Source organism: Antedon bifida, chromosome 1, assembly GCF_963402885.1.
Source record: "Antedon bifida chromosome 1, ecAntBifi1.1, whole genome shotgun sequence".
Taxonomy (NCBI): Eukaryota; Metazoa; Echinodermata; class Crinoidea; order Comatulida; family Antedonidae; genus Antedon; species Antedon bifida.
In genome coordinates, this window is record NC_136226.1 from 12,378,114 (window position 1) to 12,401,607 (window position 23,494).

The following is a 23,494-nucleotide window of genomic DNA, read 5'->3' on the forward strand; positions in this document are numbered from 1 at the left end:
ATCAGATACAATTAAATAATACGTTGAGTACTACACTGATGATAAAAAAAAACCACAAGATACAGTAATTGTGGGTGGGTACGTGTGTCAGGGAAGTAGGTGTATAATATTATACAAATAATCGATCTATGGATTTGCATTTTGAAACGATATAAAGATGATAAGAAAAATCCAAATGCAAATAACTGGAAAACGACAATGCTGTGTCAGTTCAGTGACTGGATCTAAGAGATACAAAATAATGTAAGCGAAAAGCTACAAAATGATAAAGTAAAACAGCCAGAAAAATGTGCAGAGCATTCGGGCAGCACCAGCCCTTCATCTGTGCAATTTGATAATATAATTTAAACTCCAACTCGAAAATCTTGGCGGTGCCAATGCTACGCTCATTCCAAAATGTGACATCTTTATTTAATGATTGAATAAATGATATAACATATGGAATAATACAATTTCAGTTTTAATTCACCATTTATTATATTTTTTAATTTAAAATTGAATATACATACTTTATTATATCTAAAAACATAATTATATACAGTATAAAGTGGCTTAAATCAGAGACCAGCTTTAGTCTGTGTGTTTAAAAATCCAATTGTACTTATATTCAAACAGTGGGATAAATGTAAAGGTATCCAAGGATAAGTGGGCTTTTTTCATTATGCAAACTTTAGTTCTACTAATGAGATGAGATGCACAAATGTCAACATAAAATCAGTATCCCCACATTACTGTAGTTCCTCACTAATTAGTTACTCTATTACTTTACAATTCAGTATAAATTCATTTTTCGACACTCTGCACCCAGTTTGAACACCTGTAAGCTAATGAATCTTGAAGTAATTGTCAGATCTGTGACTAGTTGCAGGTACAGTAAAAAGTACTGTGAGCAACTACAGTAGTTCTGTGTTTTTAAATCAAGCTTTCATTCTCAGAGATTGCCATGTTTTGTTCGATCAAAACAGGTTGGTGTAAAAAATCTCAAATTTATTGCAGAATAACTATTTCTGTTTTTTCTCTTTCTTTTTTATATAAAATGATATTAGTACAGGTACAAGGGCAACCACAGCGATGGCAGCAAATTTGATTACCACAGATGGTGTAAAGACATCACTAACAGCATTGATTTCAGAGATGATACATCCAGTTTGGACACACATGAAATTATATGGCATCAAACCTATAAAATATATTAACATTTCATTAATGAGTACATTTTCCAATATTATAAGCTACAAAAAGCCTCATACCCTGCAGAATTAACATGGTTTTTTTTTTCACTTGCGTAAATGGCACCAGTACAGGCACTGGGGTTTGTTATTGTCATACTCGCTTACCAATCCCAGAGGTCCTTGGTTCATACCCTGTAAAAGTTCCAGGATTTCTGTGATGCCCAATACAGCACCATCGATGCCTGATATATTTAAAAACCATGTGTTTCCCCTGTAATTGGCATGCCATGTATTTTCTGTTGGGTTTTACTCATCTCAAGCACATCTCAACCCAATCTTATGTTCAGAAGGGGAGAGAGAGAGAGAGAAAAGGGCTGATGCATATTCCAGAGTCAGACAGTTCTAAATCATTCAGTATAAGAGATACAAATCAACTTTATGCCGCTAGTGTTAGCAAAATCTATATTTCTGTAGCCTGAATTCATAAATCAGTCAATCATTGTCATTACCACACTCACTTACCTATAAAAACTGATGGAAAAAAGTATGTAACTGGAACGCCAACAATTGGTGAAGTAACATTTAAAAACCAGTTTGGTGACATTGGAAAAAGCCTCAAGAATAATAAAAAGAAAAACAGACTTTGAAGGTTTTCTTGAATCTGAAAATATCATAAAAACATATTTACATTAATATGTTTATATAAAGTTCTAAACAATAAAGTAAATAAGTATAAATAAATAATCTTAATTTATAGATAAAATTTAAGGGGAAAAGTAGTTAATGTCATATTATTATTAGATGTATGTGATCAGTGCTGCCTTTTTTTTAAAGACATTTTTGAATTAATATCTAAAACTAAAATAAACATTTAATTGAAATGACTGTACCTTATTTTCCATTGTTAAAACTTGTTCTGAAAAATAATGCATGATAAGAGCACGTCCAAAACAAAGTGATAGTAGGTAACAAAATGTGGCTCCAATGGCAGTCAAAAGACAGCACAATGGGAACGCAATCCACACTCCAAATAAAGCACCTCCAAGTATGTTCTGTAAAAAATATGTAAACATTGAAAGTGAACTTAAATTCAACTCTCCCAGATTATAGCAGGCATGTAATATTTAAATGCTAGAGGAAGAGTTACAAATCATTGTTTTACCATGGACCTATAAATTTATAGGTCCATGGTTTTACCATGGTTCTATATTACAGTCATCAAAATTAATGACCAAAATATTTATATAAAATTACATGCGATAACTAAATGCCAAAAAAATATTCAGTTCATATTTTTGTTAAAGCAAAATGGAACTAGTAAATTATCTAGCATTTTTGATATTTTTCGCTTGTACTGCAGACGTAGTGCGTGACAGCGTAGGGGGTTAACAAACGTATTGAATGGTCAATTGCAGCCGTCATCTTGTTGGTTCCCAGTCATGAAGAATCACCCGTATGAACTGCAATAACATTGGTGTCTGCCCTCTAGGCAATTATACTGTAATACCCCAATGGTTTTATTAGAATTATTATCATACCTTATAACGTATACCCAAGGTTATCATAGCACCATAAGCATGCATGAACCAAATCTATAGGCCTTAATTAATTAAACTAACTTACCATAAATACTGATCCTGGTATGGCAAAGGTCTGCTTATATATGTATGCTGAACAAAACAACAACAGTATATAATGAAAATTGTCTCTTTTATACTGTTTTAGTAGATGAGAGAGATTTTGAAGGTCTTCTATACTGGATGGAAAACTAAGACTGAAACAGATAAAGAAAATAATAGTTTCATATTAAGTTTTTGCATTCTATCAGTAGAACCATGACAGAAACATTAAAATGTAACTTTATGATGTGGGATCAAGTTTCAAGTGGTTTTTGTTTGTGACCATTTCAAATGATCTTGTTTGAATAATGAAATTTACTAAACAAACACAACAACCAATAAGAATGGAAAACAAGGTTCTACACAGTAACGAAAGATGAGATCTCTAAAATTTAAATATAATTTAAAGTGTAATAGGCCTACCTTGTGCCATGTTTGCTTGCCACACTTTCTGGCATATTTATTGAAAGTGCATATAGCCATAGCGATGCAAGCCCAAAGATGCTCAACACAAGACCAGCTGGGGCAAGAATGGTACGGACAACCATATTGTTTTAAAATTACATTTACGAAGACATCATTTATTTACTCTAAAAATGAATGAAAAAAATGAATCAATGAAGAATAGTGGGATGCACACAAGTTTCAGAAAGCCTAACTGTTACTAGGTCTACACAGGCTATATACTGTAGGCCTTCAAAACCCACATTAAGGCTCTAGACCGAGTACATCATCATCAGCAATTGACCATCCATGGTGGCCGCCCTAGCTAACTAGGACATGGCTATCTGGGGCCTAGCCTAGAAGGTAGTAGTAAGCCTATCTAGGGTTTATTTGCGTCAGTTGCAATGATACACATATTACTACTATGTTACTACAATTGTATTACGAATTTTAAATCCTGAGATATGACCAAAGAAAGGAAATATTAGATCATCATTATAAGCTTGTTGTAGGCCTAGCGCACATCGCACATGTGTAAAGTAAATAAAAATATCACCTGACACTTACCACGCCCTCAGTAGAGAGCATACGATGATCTTATTGGCTGATGGAATCTGGGAGGAGTCAAAACAAGTCAATCATGAAAGTTTCCTGGAAGACCCAATTTGTCACAATGTTGCTATCAAATGAATATTTACATATTTTGGATATTTTTAATATCATTTGATCAAGGCACTCTCGATTTGATTAATTAAATGTCAAATATTTATATGGACATAGAAAGTGTGCAATCTACGCCCAACATGTGTAGGCTACACTATTATTATACGTCTACAGCACAAAATAACTATTGATGAAAATATGTAATAGTTAATACTGCACTAATTAATAGGAGTTTTTAGTTTAATTATTTTCTGAAGGTAGTTAATAGGTCATAGTTATTATTTAAGTTCAAACATAACTACCATAGCATGAATGGTATGCTTACAATTTTCACAGCAATTAAGATGAAAAAACATTTTTTAGAAATGTAATAAGCAGCGGGGAAAAAAATGAAAAGTGAACTCATAGTAGCCCTGTAACTAGTATCAATATTCCTCTGTTGGGGTCCAAATGTTTAATGCAAGGAGGTTGTTTAAATTGTCCAATCAATCAGCAGATGAGACACATGCAAAATTAGCTGTCTATCATTTCTAGCTTGCTGTTAATTAATAAAACACTTGTACTCTTATGTTTAGTTCAATTTAATTTATTTAGTACCAGAAATTTTAAAAATACATTTATATATCTAGGAGAAAAAAATGATCTGACAGACTGTAATATCAGCTCACATCCACACTCACTTCAAGTGTTACAATTTTTCCTTGTCCACCTATTTCACAGGCATGTTTGTCTATACCCTGCTCTTATACACACCCTGGTGATAGAAAGGTGTCATAGCTCAATATAACAACCAGGAATCATCGAGTCTTTAATTTATTAAAGGAACTATATTTATCAATGACTTTTATATCCTGTGGTTATAGTTCAGCCACTAAGCTACCTAAATATTTCAACCTCACTAGTTATTCCTTGAGTTTTCTACTATACAGTATACACTACATTTTAGGTTTCTTTCTTTTTTTAATAGCAAAATTAAACAAAATTTAATTATTTTTTCTCATTTAAATCCGATTACTGTATATAAATGTTTACATGTCACACTTTTTGTTTAAACATAATTTGAATTTCATTCTTTCCAAAATACAGTACCATCTATTTTCTAAACAATGTATTTAAATAATGGTGTACTGGTACCAGCTATTTTATTAGAGGGAGTGATATTTCACATTTATTGTAGGCCTCTAAAAATCTTCTCAGACAAAATGATCATTATTTACAAATTGGATGCTTAAATAAATTATGTCTATTTGATCAGCAAAAAATATACTGTACCAAATGACTCATTTTCATAGCCGAATGAATAATAAATAATATACTACAGCATGGTTGATTTATTTGGTCAATTCAATATAGTCACAACCTGAACTACTGTACAAAGCTATTTAACATACAATAGAGTAATAAACCTAACGCAGATTTTGTGTAATCTTCATGCAAAAAGATCCAAACAAACTTAACATAATTTTCTTCTTCAAGTTATAGACATGGGTCTCATCATACCAAATCAGAAAAACATGTGTTGACACTGTCAATTGGCGAGTTTCAATTATCTTCTTTACTGATAACAGATATTAAGGCTTCATCCATCAAATCATCATCAATAGGACAAGGACTTGCTTGATTACTGGGAACACTAAGACCTGCTGGAGACTTCACAGGTAGCATAATTGGAGAAGCAACTTGTCCTAATGGTGATGCAGCCATGATGCCCAGTGGTGATTGGGCTATCATACTTCTAGGCGAGGTAGATCCTGGTTCTGTTTGTGTATCGCTACATGGATTTGCATGCTGACATTCTTCTGTTGTCTTTTGGCAGTTTTCTGATGGAGAAGCATTTGTAGATTCTTGAGGAAAATCAATAAACAGTGGCGAACTTTCAAGTCCGTCACTTGGACTCATTTGCTTTCTTCTCTTTACATTTTGAGACGTGTCTTTTATATCTTCAGTGATGTCTTTTGCGGTAACCACGTCCTTGGTTGTTAAAGATTCTGTAGTTTTGCATACGGTTTCAGAAGTAGAACTTTTGCTTTCAGGTGTCATATTTACAGCAACAGGTTTTGGACTGGCAGTTTTTGTGGTGACTCCTACAACAGCTGGACTAGGTATCTTGAATTGAGTAACTGGAGAACTTGTAGCTCCTCTGCTGACACCATCTTTGAGTTCTACTTTACCAAAGGCCTTTTGTTGTATTGCTGTTTTTGGCATAGAATCATGAATAGCTTTACTATATGAAATTTGTTTCTCCACTGGTGCATCTTTCATGGTTACTTCATTCATTTTGTCTGAACTCTTGCTTAAATCCATAATTTTTGAGTCATGCGTCTTACAGATTGGATTGACCTTCTTTGTAATTTGCGCTTCCGATTTTAATACTGCCGGAGTGTTGGCAGTAACAGTATTTCTAACACTGGTATTTGAGTTGCTACTGGCATTTTTAACTCCCACCATACTGTTGTTACTACTTGTTCTTACCGATGCCTGCTTCATGCTACCTTCTATAGGTAAATTTTGTCGAATTTGTTGGGGTCTTGCAGACTGCAGGGACGGAACTTTATTAGGTGCAACTACATTTTTAGGAGAACCTGCTGTTTTAGGAGCTTTGCTCAAAATATTAGGTTTTCGTGGTAGAGTGGTTGGCGATCCTGCAACCTTAACAAATGGCTTCATTGGACTCGAGGGACTTTTCTGCAATGATTTACCAACTTGCAATGGTTTATTGGTAGATTGTATTTTTTGCTGTACCTTAAGAGAAGTTGGAGCGGACAATTTAGTTGAAGAGATTGGAGATGACAGAGATCTTGATGGACTTGGAGTTAGTTTGCCTTGTTTTGGGCTTTGCGTTGAAGGCGGTCTACCAGTAACTGTATAAACTTTAGTGCTGGTGACAGACTTTGCATTAGGTGCTTTATTGTTACCAGTAAATGTGGGGGATTTTATGGGCATTGTTGAAGCAATCTTTTGTTTTTGAGGTTTAGCAGCAGATGGAAACATGTTAGGTTTGTTATCACTTTCAAGTGATTTTGAACTTGGTCCAATAGCTTCTGATGTTCTTACATCCTCTGCTAGTTCATTCAGTTCATCTTCTGGTGACTGTGTCTGAGCTTTCATTTGTAACACTTGAACAATTGAGCTTAATGTCCTACCACGAGAAGGGGACTTATTTTTCTTTTGACCTCCACCACTTGTTGGAGATAAAGGTGTAGTCATTTGTCTTGGTGATGCCGTGTTTGGAGATGATGTATTCAAAGATGAAATTGATGGAGAAATGGTCAATGGTGGGGGTCGTGATGCTGAAACCTTTTGTTGAGAAACATGTTTGGATACATTCCCCACTGCGTATGCTTTAGGGTTACTGGCAGAACTTGATATCTTACTGCCATTGTCTGCACGAGAACCTACAGACATTTTCCCAGGAGGATTTGACAAATTTTTGGCAGATGGTCTCACACCTGGTGTGATTGTTTTGCTTGAACCAAACTTCGTTTTTTGAGTAACAATTTTTTTTGTAAGAATTGCCTTATTTGCAGAAGTAGGGCCTTTTTTCAGAACATTAACTTTTTTCATCATTGATTGCATTTTTTCATTATTTTTCATTGTTATTGTCTGCCCATGTAGTACTTCTCTTGATAATGCTTTCTGAGTTACAATTTTTTTGTTCAAATTTGCTGGTTGCTTTCCTTGATTTTTTACTTCAATAGACTTTGAAAATAATTCTGATGGAAGTACTTTTCTTTTCTCTAAATTTGTTGGAAATTTAACAGGAGATTTTGAACTAAAAACCTCAAAGACATTTCCTCTTTTGTCTGGGTCAATCTTTGGTTGCGGTTGACTAGCACTTAAGTTTCGAGTCTCTCCTGTTGTAGGATGTATTCTTAATTTTATTTTGGCAGGTTTAACATTGGTTGGAGATTGGCTAACTTTTTTTGGCTCAACAGGTGACTGTTTTTTTGGTTCCAGTCCAGTGCGACTAAACTTTATTTTCAAAGAGTCTGAAGAAGCTGTTAATGTAAAACTTCCCTTAGTCTGAGGCTCTTTCTCTTGGTCAATTCTTGGTTTCTTTTTACGTTTCTTAGTGTGTTCCAAGGTAGGTATGTTGTTGGTGGTAGCTTCTCTTTTCTTGCCTTTTCTCTTTATTTTCTTTTGTGGTGGAGATGGTGATGTATCGGATGAACTATCTTCCAGATCCAGCTTAAAGTTTTTTGGCTTTCCTTTAGATTTTACATGTGGTTGTTTGACTTGTGTCTTCTCTGAAACTGATGGAAAAATGTTCTCGTGTAACTCCTTTTTAACAATTCTGTCTGTACTTTGACTTCTATTGATACCCAAAGGTGGCTTTCCACTGCCAAATAAAGGGTATGATGCATTAAGTTCTTTATTTATCTCACTTTTTCCAAATTGTACAGGTTCATCAAGGAGATTAACATCATCAGGATCCAAATCTGGAAAATCCTCATTAACATTACTAACTGGTAAGAAATTCCCAACAGCAAATACACTTTCATGTAAACTGTGAGTGTCCAAGAAGTTCTTTGACTGTTCTGGGAACGTGTTCATTGTTGGTTCTCCTATAGTGTTCTTAATTTGAATTTTTTGTAATCCATCAGCTTCCGAGATAAAGCCATGTTCTTTCCAAGGCATGGGTATATTACTAGAAGACCAATGACTTGGGCTTTGTACATCAAAGCTTCCCGAGCATTTTTGCCTCTTCGCTTGTTCTGTGATAGGACCTGGTGATCTCATAATACCTGAATTATCATGTACTGGCCAAGCTTGACTTGTGTCTATTCCACTCAAACCAGCAGATGTATCAGAGACTGATACAAACAACATATCTGGTGTAGACATCTGTCGTTTATAGTTATTTTGAGGTAGGAAAACAGCATCATCAATTTCACCTAACTGTTTGGGAGATTTACTCTCAGAAGTTGATCTGATCTTTCGCTTTAATGTAGGTACTGTTGGCTGTTCTTGCCTTGATACAGGGTGTGCTTTCTCAGATGTCACAGGTATAGGGTTGGCATGAGACTTATTAGAACTGCTTCCAGATACTGTACAACTTGTAAGTAACTCTGCTAACATTGGATTCTGAGATTTCTTTGACTCATCTGAAGACTTACTTCGTTCTTGAATTGGAGGATTGACATTTTTATGTGCAAAGAATGTAGCCACAGATTTGCTTAGATCAAATATGATACTATTCGGCATATTCTTTCTAGATGTTCCACTTCCCATCCTTCCAGATGACATGTAGTTAAGGGTGGTTGATCCACCTTTTGGGGAAACTCCGCCATTGGCACCTTTTCCAGGATTTTGTGGGTGTCCTGATCCAGGTGGCGACATGTCAGGAACAACCGAGGAGCTCAATGGTTTCCTGAATTTTTCAATATTAGCAGTTGCAACTTTCATGATAGCTCTCATTGTGACTGGTATTGACATACACCTGTAATAAAAATATTTGAATAAATATACATATTGACATACACCTGTAACAAAAATATTCAAATATAAATTCTGAAGTGAAATACAATAATATTATAATTTACTCACTTTCGTAGGACTTTAGTTGCATATTCATTTGTACACAAAGGTTCTTCTCCTTCAGGTGTATGTATTATACATTTAATATTGGCAACCTCTAATATATCCAATTCAACTACAAAAAAAAAAAATATATAATACTAATACAGTAGTTTATTGAGCAAATATAATAATTTAAAATTAAGCTATAAATAATGTGTAAATAATTCCAAAATCTTACCACATGCCATTCCAATTTTTGCTGGGTGTGCGAATGTTATTGTTAATCTATATTGTGAAATTGTTGAAACTTCAAATAACATAACATCAGATTCGTCTGAAAAACATATTAAAAGGTAAATTTAATTTAAGTACAACTTAATATTGCCAATATATGTTACTAATAATGAGGTAACACAGCAAATGTTTGTTTACAAAAAAAGGTTAATAAAAACGTACATAAGGTTACATTTAAGATTTAAGCGGATTAAAAAAATCTTTTTTTTCTACCTTTGCAAGTATCTGTTCTTACACAGCTGGCAACCAGTGTGTTGTAGACGGCTTGTTGACGTAATGCTGTTACTATAGCAATGGCTTGGCTTGTACAAGCTACTGGTATGGATGAGACGATCACACCTCTACTTGTCTCCCTATTCGTTTCACCAATAAAATAACAGTGTTGTTCACCAGGTAAAGTCTGTGGGTAAATTATACATATTATATAGTTGTAGTAAATGAATGCAATATAGGCTTATAGAATTTAATGTTAAAATTATAATGATAATAACAAACTACAGCAATAATAACAACATTATCCATGTTGTAATTCCTAAATTGTAAATATTGTATTATTTGATATTTTAAAACAAAATTGAATTAGTGAAGGTCCTATTTTGTACATTTTCTTGATTAAAATTGTTTTATTATTAGTAATTGCCATAATAATATTGCTGTTGTATATTTATAAAATTATTATATAGTTATTTAGTGTAGTTTAATAAAAAAAAAATAGGCCTACATCATTTACAGCCTGTGGTTTCCATTGTATTTTAATTGTTTGGAAATAAAGATACCATAACAAATAGAGCTCAAACATTGCATATATAAACCAAAGTAGACACTGAATAGGGGTGTGTGAAAGGAAAGGTTCTACTGTATATGTTTAGGCTTCTTATGAATCTCTCACAAAGAACCTCAACCCTCAGTATAATCACATTATCTTTCTTCTCTGCCTTAAAGTACACATTTAAATGTTGGGTGCATTATGCAATTATAGTAGAAGAGGTCACCCAGTATAAAAAAAAAAAAAAAAATATTAAAAAAAAAAAAAAAATAGTTTAACCCTGACACTAAGTTTCTGTCTATGAATTAAACAATTAGTGTATAATATAATTAATTCTTTAATGGCAACGGTTCACAAACTTACAACATAGAATTTATTTTCTGTATACGATCTAGTTTCCATTGGTAACACAGGATCTAGTGCATGTCGACATATCAATGTATTAAGGGGTATTGCTGATGTCAAACTTATACCATGAACTAAGAAAAAGAAAATTATCATTGGTTACTGTTTTATTCAAATACAAAATTGTGAAATGCTATGCTGTTGTTATTTTAACTTTTCAACATTTTTATCTCTGAAAACTAAAACTTTATCAGATAATTAATGAAAAATGCATATAACTATAACTGAATTGCGATGGCAAGAAAATGTATACATACTTTGGCTAACTGCAAGACGTTTAATTAGTGCTGCTGATACTGGCATAGGCTTGTTGAGTTTTAACATAAAACATACTGGTATGTTTATACAGTTAGTGTTGTTTAATGGTGCAAAGTTATACAATGGTCTGAAAATAAAACAACATTTAATTTACCTAAACAAGATTCAAGGGGTAAAATCATTGGTATTGATACAACACATTAATATTGGGAAGGGAATTGGGGAAGGAATTAATTTTAACAAGAGGCCATTCAAGAAGGCAGGACTCCAATTTTAGACGAAGAGTAGAACAATCAAAGATGGCGTGACACTACAGGTTGATTTTCAAACATGCAGTCAACAACCAAGGCTCATGTTGTGCATGGTTGATCTTATGTACCTGAATGAATGTGCAGCATATAAATTCAAAGGGAATATAAGCACATAACGAAATTCAAAGGGAATATAATAAATTCAATGGCCATATACCAAAATTGCACAGTTGATGGCGTAAGTATTCAATTGAGTAGTTATTGAATATCATGTGACCAACAATCATCCAATAAAATGATACGGATCTACTTAGATGTGTTATAAATAAAAATACTAACCCTTTCTTTCCTTCTGAATGAGCTGCATTATTATATAGGGTACCACTACTTTGTAACTTCCTGGTATGTGACCCTTCTAAGTTGACACTTAGTGAAATTCCCATATCTTCAGGTAAAGGATCTGAAAAGTTTGTAAAGGAAACCATCAATAAACATAAATTGTTAGTTACTTTTCTATTACCACTGGCATAGCACCACTACTTAAGTTGACAATGAATCAAATTTCTTGATCTTGGGACTTTTAAGTCTGTGCCCGTGTCCCTCTTTGAATATACAACAAATTAATATAATAAAATAATTATTAGGAGAAAACATTACATGTTTAAATTTATTGAGGTTGAATTTACTACAGATGCAGGAAGTGGATTCCAATCATTAATGGATATGACATGAAACATTATTGTCCACTTTTGCAATTTATAGTTTCTGTAGGATTTGTCTGTTGTTCTGTCTGTAGGTATACACTCCAACCAGTCAGTGTTTTAACCTACAAACTTTATTTTTGGCTTCCACATGGATAAGGAGAAAATATTTTGACAAAAAAGTAAGCACAATTTGACCTTTCTTAATACCTTGCATTACAATAACTTTCTACATTCTTATCTGTGAGTTGGATGTTAGTGTTTCTAAATCTAGAACTACATAAATAAGCTTTTATTTTTCTACTTACCAGACATGCTCAAAACAGTACAAGTCTTGTTTTCAACATTTAGCAAATCATAAGGTGACACAAAGAAAGTCATTCGCAATGGATAACCTAAATATAAAGAAATCACACCAAATGTACAAACAAATTTAACTAATAATACTATTTATAGAGTCAATTCTCCCAAAAATGCAAAGACCCTTGGGGTAGTCTAAACTTGCTCATACCCACCTCCAATCCTTGGTGTTACAAATCCAGCTAGACCATTTAATATTAGCACCAGAACATTTGTAGTACCCAAACTGAAATAATGAAAAATTCAACACAAATTGATTTAAAATGTGTGTATTATTGTAAAGGTAATACAGAATGTTTATAAACCTAGACAGCATAAAACATACACTACAGGAATTATAAATCTGGAAAGGAAACTAAGAGAGAGGATTCAGGAATTGCTTCTGTGATCAGTGGAAGGAAATAGAGTTTGGAAGGTGGGTGTCAGATTCACTCTATAATAAATACATGGTATTATTCCACTTACCAACTCATTTCAAACACTGCTTTAATATCATCTTCTAAAGACTGTAGGCATTTGAATGCATCTCGTTTCATTGCACTAAAACAAATCAAATATGTACTTAGGTAAAATAATATAGGAAAATATACACAGTAATAATCAATATGGTTTAACAACGTAAATGAACAGCAAATTTAAAACATACTTCGGCCTATCATCAGTAGAAGCACAACAAATAGCTAATAAAGCATTATTTTGTAATACTAGTTTTCTCAAATAATAACATACATTTCACATGGTAGATGATAAAATCTATTTATTCCTTTAAGATGATCTACAAATCCTTTGAAGTTGCTTTGTCTAAGAGAATCACGCATGGCTGGACAACTCTATAAAAATCAATGATAACAAAACAATGTGTTAATATTTCTAATTTATCTCTCACAACAAATAAAAAAAAACTACAAGCGTGAATGATAATTTGAGTTTTTACTGTCAACCCTCCAGCTTTGTATCGTTGAATCTTACATATAACTTTTATTTATTAGTGAATAAACTGAAACTGGAAAATTAAAAAAAAAAAAATTATTTTTATCATTTATAGTTTTAAATGATTTTTTTTTTTAAAGGTAAATATATCTTTAAAGTAAGTACATACTTCAGAATCATCTTGTCGAAAGATTTTGACATCCTCTACCAATCCACTATTTTCAAGCATCACCTCAACATAGAATACATCAGAGCTAATAAACACCTCCCTTGGACTGTGCCCTGTATTGAACTTCATCCTGTAAAAACATATATTAAATTAATATTCATTTTTCCACCAATACTGTAGAACTCCTATTCAGGGGGAAACCTTCACTTGAAATTCTTTTGTATAATTATGACTAAAAATCTACGCAAGGAAGAAAAAGTTAATGTGGTTGACAAGGCTGGTTTGAGGGAAATAACATTTAGATTATATGGACAGCCACTACGACAATATAAAACTTTCTTTTAAACAGAACTTAAGGTCAAACAAATTATTATGAAGAAATGCAAGATTAAGCATTACGAACAAAAAAATCTGCTTCTTAATTAAATAGGCTTACCCTACTTGTCTTGCATGCGACTTTAATCGCTCAACCATGGCTGGTAATGACATTGAACCTGTGGATTAACAAGAGCAGCAACAATTAATCATGATGTATTACCCCATTTTCAGCGCAGTACAGTTTTCTTTTCCTGTATAGTTTGTTGTTGTTAATTTTATCCTTTTATATATATAATTACCATTGGTTTTATACTTTTATACAAATTTTTATATTTAGAATATGTAAATATCCTTGTAATTCAGCTGCGATGACGATATTTGAAATAAATGAAATGAAAAAATATTATAATAAATCAAGCGCTAAGCAACTGAGTACTGTACTTAAATACTTACTGAAGATACAGATAACTAAGTTTTTTTAATATCTAATATGTTGGTACAGGTATTTACAAAATTAAAGTCTAAGGAAAAAACAACACACAAAGCAATTCACTTATTGTAATTGACATTTCGAAGCATTATGGTTGTACTTAACTTAATCCTAATTATACTGTTTTGTTAAAAAAAATTAAAATATGATAAATTCAACAGTCAGGTAAGATTATATTATGACTAACCATACGACGAAAAAATAATCTGCACTTAATGTAATTATGTTATCACAGCTCTAGTATACAGAATATTAATGAAACATTAGAAAGATTAGGTGTTTTACAGTCTGTGCTGTGTCAGTTTTTGGCTGAGTTGGATTGTAGATGCTGGATAAATTCCACCAAGAATTTTTTATTGGCAGTTGGATATGAGCGCGAGAGATGCCGCAATAACGAACAAAGACCAGACTGTATGCAGGATGAACTTAACTATTGACTAGGTAAAGTAAGTAATGTTTGTTCTGATGGAAAATAAAGATTGATTGAATAGTTTTTAAACAAAGATGAATATGTTCATGTCATTTTTGACGGCCCTATGGCAGATTGAGATAGGCATTCATTCGTTTATTTATTCAGCAAAATATTCACATACATACATTACAAAAAAAACATATATATAAAAATTTCATTTCATACGGTTAAACTTAAATCTGCTATTTACACAAACTTATTTAAACCCACTTTTAATGGCCATCTTCAATTGATTAAGACAGTGTTGTAAACGGTTGGCATCAACAGAACTTGATTCTTCACACTTGGCCTAAAACAAGAGTATTTTTTATTTCACTTATTTGGATAAACACAAAACAATTTAATACACTTAACATTGGTGGTTGTGATATATGCACTTAGTTGCGTAGTTGCTCAGTTGAATGGATGGGTACTGGATCTGAAAATCTATTTAGCTGCAGCAACACAAAGTATTTTTTATTTTAATTGATCATTAATATAGTTAAAGATGTATTGTCCCTTGAAACACAAAAAAATGAAGGTCAAAATATTCTAAATTTAAATTGGCCATATCAAAATAATATTAAAGTTATTCACTTTAAGTCGAAAATTCAAGCCAAAAAAAAAAGTTTACGTAATTAACAGGTAAATTAGTTTGATTACATTTCGTCTGGAAAATCGTCGCGAGCGAAAGTAAACAAAGATTTCAAACCACGAGTACGCATTATGCATATTGCTAATTATGATTGTTTACAAATCGTCATGGTTGAGGAGGTATGAAATATGCATACAGAGTAGCCAAACAAGCGCGTTTCATTATGGGATATGTTTTGATCGAAAACTTTGACTGGAAGTCAAAGTTATTTTTTAAACAAAAAAACGTCTGTATTTCAGTTAAATGATTTTTTTTTGGACAAATTTTTGGTGATAGTTAATAACTATTATGATACTTCAAAATGACCCACCTTTTTTTAAAATCTTTTATTTTTTATTTTTTTTAAATTAGTCAAAGGGACAATACATCTTTAAGTAAGATTTCAACATGAAAATGGTAATGCTTAGGTTTTACACAATGACATGGCGTTAGATCTGCTTTAATGATACGTTGTGCAACTTTACGTGATTCATGACATTGTGTTCTTACCATAACTGATCGTATCTTGCGGCTTGTATTTGACCATGTTTTGATTTGCTCACTGGTCGTTTTCAGCTTTGTCATCAAGTTAGCAAGCAACTCTTCTTGGTTCCCATTGATACCTGTAATCAGTTTTTGTTCCTTAATTTTAATAAATTACATTGCATTATTCAGCCTACAAGGCCTACTTAATTACTCTAGGCTGGGAGTAGGACTAAGCTAGGGCCTAGGCTACTAGTAGTAGCCTATAATCATAAAATATACAGTACAGTAGGCCTAGGGCCTAGCCTAGGCCTAGTAGTAGTATTTTTTTAGTAGAAATGCTGTAAAATGTAATCCATCTAGCCTAGCTAGACTTAGCATAACTAGCCCAGGCCTTACCACCTACCTATGTCTGGTCTAGGCCTACTACCTAGCTAGGCCTAGCTACTAGGGCATAGGCTAGCTAGCCTATATTATATGATATAGCCTAGCTAGCTAGGCCTAGGCCCTAGCCTAGCTAGGCCTAGGCCTAGGCCTAAGTAATAATAATAAGAGAAACCAATTCGTCCTAATCAAACAATTTTAATGCATAGAATTTATATATAATACATCTATAACTTATAAACTAATACAATTAATGAATTGAAAGTTTACAAACCATGGAGGGAGGGGTCTCCTTTATTGTTTATGTCTGCAAAATGCAGATGCTCTCCGACAGCCGCAGCCATCTTTTGTCTGTGATGTGTGATGGTGTCGCGGTGATGATCGCGCAGCAGGTCGTCATATAATTCTTCTTTCTCTGTGCTCTCGATTCATGAGCCAGCTAGCCATGTATTGAAAATTGTCGATAGAGGGAGCCACATTTTTTAAAAAAATCAGAGCCATATGTATGGCTCTGAAGAAAATATTCAATGATTTAAAATGTAGGCCTACCGGTATGGCTCTAAGAAAATGTGCTATACTTAATAACAATTACGTTATTCATATTCTATTTCTATGCAACTTGGTATAGGCCTAGAAGGGGGTGAGTGAGTGACCCGAGTGACCAAAATAGACAATGTTAACATTTTCAAATATGCCTAAGCCTACTTAGAAGTAAAAATAATTATAAATTAATTATTTCATATAGCACGGAGAAAATTATTTTATTTTTCTTTTATGGGCGCTGATATTAAGGCGATAACCGTTGTTTCAACAAATAGAGATTAAATAATAATATTAAAAAACTTCAAACTCTTCAAAAAAAGGCCATCAGGGTTATATCTGGCGCCCCACCACTGTCTCATTCATCTCATCTTTTTTCTAAGCTTCAACTTCTCAAAGTCTTTGATATCAATCTAACCCAACAAGGCTCTTTCATCTTTTCTTCTAACCTTCACAAACATCTTTGCTCCATGTTCATTCCTAATTCTTCAATTCATTATCATCATACCCGTATTAGTTCAAAATTACATATTCCAACCCATAAAACCAACCAGTGACTTTCAACACAACATTAGGTATTCCGGACCCACTTTTTGGAACGATCTGCCACTCTCCATCTTAAACTCTGTTTCTAGTAAATCATTTTTATCTAAACTTAAAAGTCACCTTATTTCCAAATAATAACTATTCTTCGGTCAATTTTTTATTTATTTATTTATTTATTTATTTATTTATTTATTTATTTATTTATTTATTTATTTATTTATTTATTTATTTATTTATTTATTTATTTATTTATTTATTTATTTATTTATTTATTTATTTATTTATTTATTTATTTATTTATTTATTTATTTATTTATTTATTTATTTATTTATTTATTTATTTATTTATTTATTTATTTATTTATTTATTTATTTATTTATTTATTTATTTATTTATTTATTTATTTATTTATTTATTTATTTATTTATTTATTTATTTATTTATTTATTTATTTATTTATTTATTTATTTATTTATTTATTTATTTATTTATTTATTTATTTATTTATTTATTTATTTATTTATTTATTTATTTATTTATTTATTTATTTATTTATTTATTTATTTATTTATTTATTTATTTATTTATTTATTTATTTATTTATTTATTTATTTATTTATTTATTTATTTATTTATTTATTTATTTATTTATTTATTTATTTATTTATTTATTTATTTATTTATTTATTTATTTATTTATTTATTTATTTATTTATTTATTTATTTATTTATTTATTTATTTATTTATTTATTTATTTATTTATTTATTTATTTATTTATTTATTTATTTATTTATTTATTTATTTATTTATTTATTTATTTATTTATTTATTTATTTATTTATTTATTTATTTATTTATTTATTTATTTATTTATTTATTTATTTATTTATTTATTTATTTATTTATTTATTTATTTATTTATTTATTTATTTATTTATTTATTTATTTATTTATTTATTTATTTATTTATTTATTTATTTATTTATTTATTTATTTATTTATTATTTATTTTTTTTTAAATTGTTATTGTCTGTGTCAGTGATAGGTACGCCCTCCACAAGATGTGCTTTTCATCTTTCTGGGCTTGTAGGCCTACCTTCTTCTTTCTAAATTTTGTTTAAATATATATTGTTCATTGAAATCAATTTTGTATATGAAAGGAGAAAATAAATGTTGCTTTGAAATAGAAGTAGGCCTACAGACAATATTTGTTTCAGTTTGGTATTATTTTTGTTTTCAAATTTTGCTTCTTTGTCAAATTATAATAATTTGACAAATAGGCAAAATTTATTTTAAAAAATGAAAAGCAAAACAGAGGACAATACGAGACCGAACCAGGACAAAAACAGAGAGGACACCTATGGGGCATGATGGGGACACCACAGAATTCAGTTTGGCCTTTTTGGTTTGCCATGTTTTGTGATGAAATAGGAAATTAATCATAAACTTGAAATTTATATAATTGATGAAATGGCAAACAAGTGCATGTTGTTTTTGCATTGTTACAGACAATTTGTTTTTAAATACCTCCGACATTAAATGCCAAATTTAGATAAACGTTCTCTAGCCCCGGTGATCTCAGTGTTCCGATAGATAAATAAGGTTGTCCAATAAACAATCATTAAACTTTACAAAACATATTTCACTAACCTTCTAAACAATACCAATGGCAAAATGGATGTGTCTGTATTCAGTAAGGTCATCGACGTATATGATTCCATAATGATGATCTGCAACTATAGAATGTTGATGTAAAATAAAATATAAAATATAAAATAAAATGCGTGCTTTGCATGATTAATAGCAATACTGTGACCACCTTTACATCAACGAGCAAGATATACTGATTATTTAAAATGTACAAAACAAATGAGAAAGTCAAATCTTAAGTTAATTCCAATGTTAATAATGTAAAATCATACGATCAATCCGCAGGAGGAAAAATGCTTTATCAAACATTAGCCTATATAGTAATTAAAAAAACATGCAAAAGCCGGATTCCAACAGACAGTTTTAATACAACAGGCTACTCGTCCGCAATAATTTAATGGGAAAACATGTTTCTGTCATAACCATCATAATATTTATTTCCATCAAAATAACAAAAATTACTTAATGAAGGGCCAAGATAATGATGTAGGACGAATAGCTTAAAAGACAAGTTGAAGATGTTCAAATTTACCAGTCCATACGATATGTTTTTAAAAAGTTTTTAATAACAATCATATATAGTACTATAAAAAGTGGTGTAAAATTTATTCCACTAAAAACAACAATATTATTGATTAATGATCCTCGAGTACCACCTGCCGAGACAATGCAAATATGGATCACTAATACTGTAGAATCCATAAGAAGCTCTTAAAGGTCTACTGGTGATAGATTAGATAGACGTAGGCTGTATAATGTACAATCATATAAGATCAATCTGCAGGAGAAAGAATGCTTTATCAAACGTTATATAGAAATTTGTTTTTAAAAAAATGCAAAAACCCGGATTAAAACAGACAATTTTAATACAACAGTCTACCCGTCCGCAAATGTGATGGAAAAACATTTCTTTCTGTCATAACCATCATAATATTTATTTCCATCAAAATAACAAAAATTACAAATTACTTAATGAAGGGCCAAGATAATGATGTAGGACGAATAGCTTAAGATGTTCAAATTTACCAGTCCATAATATTTGTTTTAACTCTGCTACACCGCACTGATTTACGTTTAAAATGTGTGCAAGACAAAAGCATCATTTCGTAATGAATACGCTAAAAAAACTGAAAACAACCAAGTTAAATTAAATGGTTTACAAAATAATATGGTTCGGTACCGAAGTGTCAAAATAATGATGTATAAGACGAACAGCTTAAAAGACTATGAAGATGTTCAAATTTACCAGTTTATCTTAATTCTGATTTTTGATCAAAATCATATGATATAGTACTAGAAAAAGTGGTGTAAATTTCATTTCACAAAAACAACAACAATATTATTGATCAATGATCCTCGAGTGTACCACCTGCGAGACAATGCAAATATGGATCACTTATATAATGTAGAATCATGAGAAGCTAAAGGTCTGGTGATAGATTAGATAGACAGATAGATATGACGTAGGTTGTATTAAGAGTTTCCACCAATCAAATCATGGTAAATGCAATTAGTCTGTGATTTCCTTGGTGAAAGTCTTGATTATAAAAATCTACAATCATTTTTAATTTAAGTATTGACTTGACTGGGCGTCTAAACCGTTGGAGATACCAAAAAAATATTGTACAAAACACTGTATAGCAAGTTCCAGCTAGAAGGAGGTTTGGAAAAAGAGATGTTATATCACTAAGAAACATGACTTCGAAGAGGTAAATACACTTAGGCCTAAGTACAATTAATACGATATTTTCGATTAGCGTAAAATGTCTTGCCTTTTTTAGTATTCATTAGGAAAATATACTTGTGCATTAAACTAAAATTCCGCATTGTATATAATTTAAATATGTATGTGTTGCGACAAATTATTGCATTAAAATGTTATTAAATTATTGAAGATGCATTTTTTAATAAAACATTCACAAGGTAAACACTAATAGTGCCATTAACCAATAAGGCTTCTGTTTGTACTGAGATTAATTGAATTTCAGTAATGTTTTAAAATATTTTTGATTGAGATGTTTATTAGAATAAAATAAATAATATAATACATGTGGTTAGGCCTATATTTAAGTCAGAAATGTAATGTAATGCCTTTGTAAAACATATACATTTAAATATAAAAAAAAACAATATAGGCGCTACATTCTTTATGTATAGGTTCGAATTCTTTGTAATGATCCTCGCAAATGTTGACCGTTATAAAAGTTGTAACTACTGAGATACACATTGATGAATAATGGGCAGAAATTGGCAACAACATATTATTCCATAATAACATATGTCGGTCCTTAATTGCGCAACGGAGGTGCTAAACACAACAACTGTGATTATTTAAAAACATATTGAAAAGCGTCGATGGTAATTATCTATCGAAACGGTTCCCACGAGTTATTTATTTTGTTCAATACCAACAAAACTCATTTAAAATGAAACTATGCGACCATGAGTCATTATTGAAAAAAAAAAGAGATTTAAAAAAAAAGTTAGGCAAGAATGAATTACTGAATATAGTTATTTTGGACTAGGCTCTACTGTACTTTACTAGGCTCTACTGTACTTTGTGCCTTACTCTACCAATGTAATTTCACTATTCTTGCTGCTTTACCGGAATCGATTAATAGTGATTGCACGGCGGAGAGTATGTGGTTTTGCAATCTAATTTTTAAGTTTCTCTATTTTTTTTTACTTGATTTTGACAAGAACATTATTCGGAAATGTACCGAAAGTCGGTTGTTATTATCGACTTTAAAAAAATATTAAAAAACATAAAAATTATTCCACATGTAAATAAAAATTAATATATCCTCACAAAAAAGAACGTCGTAAGTGTTATATTCATAAATTGCTTTGATGCTGTAGATGCATATTTTAGCCTCATCATCTACTTATCACTTAATTTCAACATCATCTAAACATCATATTAATCAGTATCAGTACATTGTGTTAATCTTTGTTATTTCCCTATTAATTTAATTGCCAGATTGACATAATTTATACTACAACCAGTAGAGTATCACGGACGACTAGTGCTTTGTCATCTGTACGTTTTATTTGTAAGTATACCGTATAGGTATATACAAATATGTTATCATTAACGTTTAAAGTATAAATTAAAATTTGAATGAACTTAATTTAGTTACTCTAATTCTATCTCCCTGCTGCTCTATATAAGCATTTCAATTATTTATAAGTTGTTGAACAGTTTTTCATTGATTTTTGTTGTTCTGTGGTTGTATCTATGGCGACGTGCCAAGCTGTTATTATTCAATAAATAGAGATATCTTATGTAGCCCATGGAAACATTATTCGTGAAATCAAATTCTACTTATGATGTTATTATTCATTCTTTGTAGAATGCAGAGAAGCCGAAGCAAGTCCGCTGACATGGCCCGAGTATTAGAAACACTACATCCCGCCTACATAAGTATTGGTATAATTGGAATTTTGGGAAACACACTTGTCTTATACGTTTTAAGAAGCGTACGTTTTCTACAAACCAATACTAACGTACTTATCCTCAACCAATCAATAATTGATCTATGCACATGCATAGTATTTTTAATGTACTATATGAGTTCCCCATTCGTATTTGATAAAACATCAACTACCACAAGCATCTTTTGCTTCTTTTGGGAGTCCGGTTATATGTACTGGTCTTTGTCATTTGCATCGACAGCAAATTTAATATGCTTAAACCTTCAACGGTATGTTTCCGTTTTGCATTCGGTAAAATACAAAAACAGTTTTACTGTGAAAAAAGCCCGTATAGTTCTCGCGGTACCTTGGTTTTACGGATTCATATTTTTATTATATTTTGGCCTTTCGAATGAAGTGAATGAAGAAATGGTTTGTGTACCAATTCGCTCAGTCACTGCTTCAAAGGTATGGGGAACAGCTGTTTTTCTTTCTCAATGTGCGATTCCAATAATCTGTATGTCTATCGTATATATAAGAATTGCTCTATTTCTACGATGTCACCGTGTTGTGTCTCGTTCTAACATAGGAATCGGAAATACAAACGGCATTGGAATGGCGGCATCCAAAAGGCGCGCGAATGTTGTAAAAACACTTTTTCTCATATGTGGCTCTTACTTTATATGTTGGACTCCAAACCAACTGTACTATCTATATATAAATATCGGCGAAATTGAAGACTATAGAAAAAGTGCATTTTTTCAAGTAACCCTTATTCTTGTTAATTTTAATGCCTGTATCAATCCTATAATTTATACGTGTAATTACAGCCAATTCAAAAAAGGCCTTGCAAAATCATTTAAGAAATCGTGCTGTTTTGGCAGTAATGGTAGTCCTCCAGGGAATGGAAGCGGTGCGATGCCAAGAAACGATGACAACAAAATTTCAACAATATGCAATTGAGCTTGCTATCCCTGCCGCAGACTAAACTATTGTGCATGTGATACTTATTACTGAAATCTCTGGATC

General features: G+C 31.5%; 2 protein-coding genes across 2 annotated transcripts; both read right to left on the reverse strand.

Moving 5' to 3' along the window:
• Positions 1-462: 462 nt before the first annotated feature.
• Positions 463-3,785, reverse strand: LOC144842504 (transmembrane protein 41A-like). The gene is made up of 6 exons (XM_078698956.1): positions 3,681-3,785; positions 3,215-3,381; positions 2,796-2,946; positions 2,063-2,224; positions 1,695-1,833; positions 463-1,180 (listed from the first exon to the last, which is right to left on the reverse strand). Exons 2-6 carry the CDS (start codon positions 3,337-3,339, stop codon positions 1,002-1,004), a joined length of 756 nt encoding a protein of 251 aa, XP_078555082.1. The 5' UTR covers positions 3,340-3,381; positions 3,681-3,785; the 3' UTR covers positions 463-1,001.
• Positions 3,786-4,478: 693 nt separating this feature from the next.
• On the reverse strand, positions 4,479-16,648 carry LOC144842355 (uncharacterized). Its single transcript, XM_078698810.1, has 16 exons — positions 16,587-16,648; positions 15,956-16,068; positions 15,043-15,121; positions 13,989-14,046; positions 13,553-13,682; positions 13,183-13,283; positions 12,919-12,993; positions 12,609-12,679; positions 12,402-12,488; positions 11,732-11,852; positions 11,141-11,268; positions 10,842-10,957; positions 9,926-10,112; positions 9,657-9,752; positions 9,446-9,551; positions 4,479-9,338 (listed from the first exon to the last, which is right to left on the reverse strand). Exons 2-16 carry the CDS (start codon positions 16,028-16,030, stop codon positions 5,441-5,443), a joined length of 5,328 nt encoding a protein of 1,775 aa, XP_078554936.1. The 5' UTR covers positions 16,031-16,068; positions 16,587-16,648; the 3' UTR covers positions 4,479-5,440.
• Between the last annotated feature and the right edge of the window lie 6,846 nt (positions 16,649-23,494).

Bases quoted from the DNA above. Each gene is read 5' to 3' on its own strand.
- LOC144842504 (XM_078698956.1), bottom strand. From the start codon at position 3,339: ATGGTTGTCCGTACCATTCTTGCCCCAGCTGGTCTTGTGTTGAGCATC. The intron at 2,947-3,214 runs GTAGGCCTATTA...TATCTGTTTCAG, and splicing joins GCAAGCAAACATGGCACAAG to TCTTAGTTTTCCATCCAGTA. The intron at 1,834-2,062 runs GTACAGTCATTT...TGATATTTTCAG, and splicing joins TTTTAACAATGGAAAATAAG to ATTCAAGAAAACCTTCAAAG.
- LOC144842355 (XM_078698810.1), bottom strand. From the start codon at position 16,030: ATGACAAAGCTGAAAACGACCAGTGAGCAAATCAAAACATGGTCAAAT. The intron at 15,122-15,955 runs GTAAGAACACAA...CTCTTGTTTTAG, and splicing joins GCAAGATACGATCAGTTATG to GCCAAGTGTGAAGAATCAAG. The intron at 14,047-15,042 runs GTGGGTTTAAAT...GTTAATCCACAG, and splicing joins ATTGAAGATGGCCATTAAAA to GTTCAATGTCATTACCAGCC.